General features: G+C 35.8%; 1 protein-coding gene across 3 annotated transcripts; it reads left to right on the top strand.

The window, feature by feature from the left end:
* Nucleotides 1-800: 800 nt before the first annotated feature.
* Nucleotides 801-2,902, top strand: LOC147299740 (V-type proton ATPase subunit e1-like). 3 transcript variants are annotated; one of them, XM_086255291.1, is made up of 4 exons: nt 801-895; nt 1,041-1,202; nt 2,332-2,379; nt 2,542-2,902. In XM_086255291.1, the coding sequence occupies exons 2-4, from the start codon at nt 1,105-1,107 to the stop codon at nt 2,606-2,608; spliced, it is 213 nt and encodes a 70-aa protein (XP_086111417.1). In that variant the 5' UTR covers nt 801-895; nt 1,041-1,104; the 3' UTR covers nt 2,609-2,902. The 3 variants fall into 3 exon arrangements, with proteins under 3 accessions (XP_086111417.1, XP_086111434.1, XP_086111425.1); XM_086255308.1 differs by having other exon boundaries at nt 814-895; nt 1,078-1,202; XM_086255299.1 differs by lacking the exon at nt 801-895 and having other exon boundaries at nt 1,018-1,202.
* The last annotated feature ends 1,458 nt before the right edge of the window (nt 2,903-4,360 follow it).

Here is a 4,360-nt window from a genome sequence, read left to right as displayed (position 1 = left end):
CTCATTGTTTAAATATGCAAATCAAGAGTAGCTATTAATATATTGGATAACTATGTTTATATTTACAGGTCATAAGTTAAAGTCACCATAGATAAAGGCAAAGACTTTTACCAAAAATAAAGAAAGAAAAAAAAAAAATGAAACTTTCAAAGACGAAGCCTACAGAGAATCAAGGTCTCTGAACATCTTATGATCAACAAAACCACATCAGACCGGAGTATACTGGACTATGTCTATATTCACAGGGAGGCACACCTAGCTCCCACTTGCAAGTCTTGCCCATGTTGTCTCTCTTTGAGGCTTTTCAATTAACAAACAATTTGCCCTTACTTTTGAAGAAAACATCAGAAATATATTGGAAATGGGTGGCTAAATGGGTGAGTGGGGCAGTAGCCTACACTCGTCCTTAACTGAATCAAATGATCCAAATCTGGTGATGAAATCGGTAAATTTTAGGCCATTTTTAGTTCTTTTACATTTGGGTCTGGACCGTTTTGTTGCCTAATCATTTAAAACAACTTGTAAAAGTCTATATAAATCCGAATTCAATACACTCACTTAAAAGATCAAAAATAATTTTAGGGTCCGTATATTAATCATCTTTCTTGGGGTGAGAGACATACTGAGCCCATTCGGGTCCACTAATCTAAACTTTGAGCCCGTCCCCACTAGTTCAACTACACAATACAGTTACCCAAAATTTTAATTGGGCCACTTCTTGCATTAGGCCTGGTCCAAATTTGTTTTTCTTACTAAAAATCATGCTGACATGGCAAGATCTTATTAGCTACTAAATTCCAATCTGTTTCATGACTTCATCCTAAATTCCAGAGCTCGGAACCTCTGACAACGTACAGCAACTTTTTTCTGGTAGAAGACAACCAATTCGATCAAGGTAAGCAGTAAGCTTCTCTTGGTTTTTCACCTCCCATTTTTATATTTATCATTTTTCAGAGACCCATTTCGAGTTTTTGCTTATTAAAGCCCAATTGGGTTCTGATCTGTAGGATTTTTGGGAAAAAAAAATAATGGTTTTGCAGATCAACTGATACTGTTTGTGGATTTGATTGCCTGAAGATTTGGTTGAAATCAGATAAAATCGTAATGGGTTTTGCGGTAACAACTCTAATCTTTGCCATGGTGGGCGTAATTGCTTCCCTTATGGTCCGAATCTGCTGCGGCAGAGGCGCTTCTGCTAATTTGTATGTATTACATTCTCTACTGATTTATTTTGCTTTCTCGTTTATTTCATACTGCAGAGCCTTACCTTGTGAATCCAAATAGTTTAACCCTTAAGCTTTCTTCCCAATTGTTTTTTTAATAGTAAGATGACTTTGAATTTAACATGGATTTTATTTAAATCAGAGCTTAGGGCATATCAGATTGCTAATTGCTATAGTCTATATGATGGCTTATAGATTTGAAATCAATTTTTGGTTGTTTAAGGGTTGGACAATAATTCGAAGCTACTTTGTAAACTACATTTGGAGTGTCTTTAGCGTCTTCTGGATTTTGAATGGCTGCATTGTTGTTGCATGACATTGTGGGGAAAAATCTCTCATATGAATTGTTGGAAAAAAAGAGAAGAAATATGGTCAGTTGCCTTAGCATGGGAAACATGAAACACGGTGTTAATCAAGTTTGATTTCATGATGTATGCTGTTCTAAATGTATCTTGGTAGTTATGGGGGTTTGTGGCTCTATTGGTTAAGAATTTACCCCTACACCCGAAAGCCCAAGTTTAAATCCCCCTCCCCAATATTGTTTGATAAGAAAATGTTTCTTGGTAGTTATTTACACTTCACACAGTTGTTCATATCATGAATATTGTTGATGTGTTATGAGACTTCTGTGTCTCTTGAGTCTTGATGTTCTTTTAATTGTTACCTTACCACTATGGTGCTTTTTTGTTACAAGAAGGTAATCAGGAATCAGGATTGAGTGTGAGATGAAGACTATGTGATAATAGTGTTTTTCATGTTATTCTATACACTTAAAAAGTTCAATAAGAGTTCTAGTTAGACACATCAAAGAGATCCCGTTGAATTTATAATGGATGAATCAATTAACTGGTTATACTCGTGAAATAGTACATTTTATTAGCCTGAACCTCTGTACAAAATATTGTTTGTCTGTTTTGATTTTCAACATCTACATCTACTCTACATCTACATTGGATGAGAAGCTACAGTGTTCACTCAACATCTAAATCTAGTACTTATTTCTCAAATGCTGATTAAATGATTGAGATTGGAAAATTTTTGGAACTTCCTGCTGTTGGGGGTTTCTTTCGTATCCTCTGGCAGCTAATGTAATCTTGTTCCTGTGCAGGCTCCACCTTACATTGGTTATCACAGCAGTAGTGTGCTGTTGGATGATGTATGTATTCTCTTTGATTTGTGTTTTTCTTAGATTTTGTTTCAAAATTTTATTAATTTGGATCTGCTTCAGTTGGTGCTACTTTTTATATTTGTTGCTCTTCTTCAAATTACCCACTTATACACGTTTATTGACTTACCATGGTCTATTCATCCTTGTTAGGTGGGCAATTGTATACGTTGCACAGATGAAACCACTGATTGTTCCAATCCTTAGTGAAGGAGAGTGAGGTGAATATAGAAAAATGTCCCCAAAGATTATGCATGGTGAATTTGTTCGTGCAGAATTAGGTCACATGTCATTGTTTCAAACTTCCCATTTGGGATTGGGATGTATAATTTGGAAGAGTTGGATTCTAAGAGATCTAGGGTTGGTTATTGTATTGCCTTTTTTTTTTTTTTTCTATATATTTATTTGATTCATCCTTATAACAGGGTGATAGACAATAGACAAGTTTGTATGTACCACAGTTTTTATTTATGTGAAATAAAAGGTGGATCCTTTAGTGTATAGTTTTGGAGCCCCTCATCTCTATTCTCTGATTGGTGCATTAAGGGAAATTTTCTATCGCCAGAAGCATGCTATATATTTCAAATGTTACTGCACGTCCATTATTGATAATGGGTTTTGTTTTTTAAAATTGGAGCAATCTACATAACAGATGTGCATGTTGAGAGCCTTGAATGAGATTGGAAACTTGAGGTATTCTCATTATTTTTTTATTATCAAATCCTATCCATTACTCCATATCCTGCAGCATGGATGAGCACCAAAGCTCATAATACCCGTGATCAACCCCAAGTTATTTGGCGTTGGCCTTAATTGAGCACAAATGAAGATGTGGTGTACTCTAGAGTGAGAGACGCACAGAGATACGCCAAGAGATCAAAACGTTGTGCAAACCAAGACATGGCATTCAGTGGCACTAAGAGATAGAACTACAACATATATCTCAATTATGTTGTAGGTACTAAGAACAACAGCTTCTTCTATATGATTTGAGCTACACAGCTCCCCTATGGCTTGAGGGCATTCTGCTTTTGGAATGGCTTACAGTAATACATCTTTCTGTGCAGCAGATGGTATATATTCTTGCCTTTTTTTTTTTTTTTTCCGTTTAGTCACTCATTTTGCTAAATTTCTTCTTTATGTTTCTTTCTGAATGATTTTTCTCTTTGTTTTTTTGTTTGTGATTGACAGTGTTTGTTCTCTTGCATTTGAAGGATTTGGAACCTTTGTTGGCAACCTATTAAGTTGGACCTTCATGCCAAGCTTTGGGGTATTTGTATGTGAAATATTAGTTCAAAGCTTATTTTACATCCTTTTAAATTTCAGTCTCAATTGTATTCGAGAATCTTACTTTGAACCCATGTTAAACACAAATCTCTTGGTATATTGAATAAATTTGATGTTCATAACAATTGCTGACCACAATTTTTGCAAGTCATCTTCAAGAAACCCCATTTGCTCATCTTTTGAACTCCTCATGAAGGGGCTGGTGGTTCTTCACCTTGCTCTCTAATTCTCATCTTCTTGGGTCTACCAGCTTACTTCTTATATACTGGTGGAATTATTGGATTTTGTCTTGAGCTTTCCCATTGGTCTACCCCTGGAACATGACTAATCACTGGTTCATATGCATTCTAGTACATCTCTTTGCTATATCACTTAGCCACATATAAGGCAGGGTCTTGTGATTTCCTCATAATGGCAGCAATAACATGAGCACATGGGATGCCACTAAGCTCCTATCTCCCACATGAACAACTTTTTGAAGCTAGATCCACTGCATATGTACTGAAGTGAATGTCTCTAACTTGGTATTTCATATCTCCACACAAGTCTGTAATGCAATTACTGCTAGCTTCCTTATTCTTTGTTGAGAATTTTTTGAATTCTGGGACCTACCAAACCTTTCCACCTCATTGCAGCTACCTTTATATTTGTCATTCTAAACATCATGTTCATCCTAATCATCTCC

Source organism: Dryas octopetala, chromosome 1, assembly GCF_963921425.1.
Source record: "Dryas octopetala chromosome 1, drDryOcto1.1, whole genome shotgun sequence".
Taxonomy (NCBI): domain Eukaryota; kingdom Viridiplantae; phylum Streptophyta; class Magnoliopsida; order Rosales; family Rosaceae; genus Dryas; species Dryas octopetala.
The sequence above is the reverse complement of the archived record's forward strand: the minus strand, read 5'-3'. Positions and strand labels throughout refer to the sequence as shown.

Bases quoted from the DNA above. Each gene is read 5' to 3' on its own strand.
- LOC147299740 (XM_086255291.1), top strand. From the start codon at position 1,105: ATGGGTTTTGCGGTAACAACTCTAATCTTTGCCATGGTGGGCGTAATT. The intron at 1,203-2,331 runs GTATGTATTACA...GTTCCTGTGCAG, and splicing joins AGAGGCGCTTCTGCTAATTT to GCTCCACCTTACATTGGTTA. The intron at 2,380-2,541 runs GTATGTATTCTC...CATCCTTGTTAG, and splicing joins GTAGTGTGCTGTTGGATGAT to GTGGGCAATTGTATACGTTG.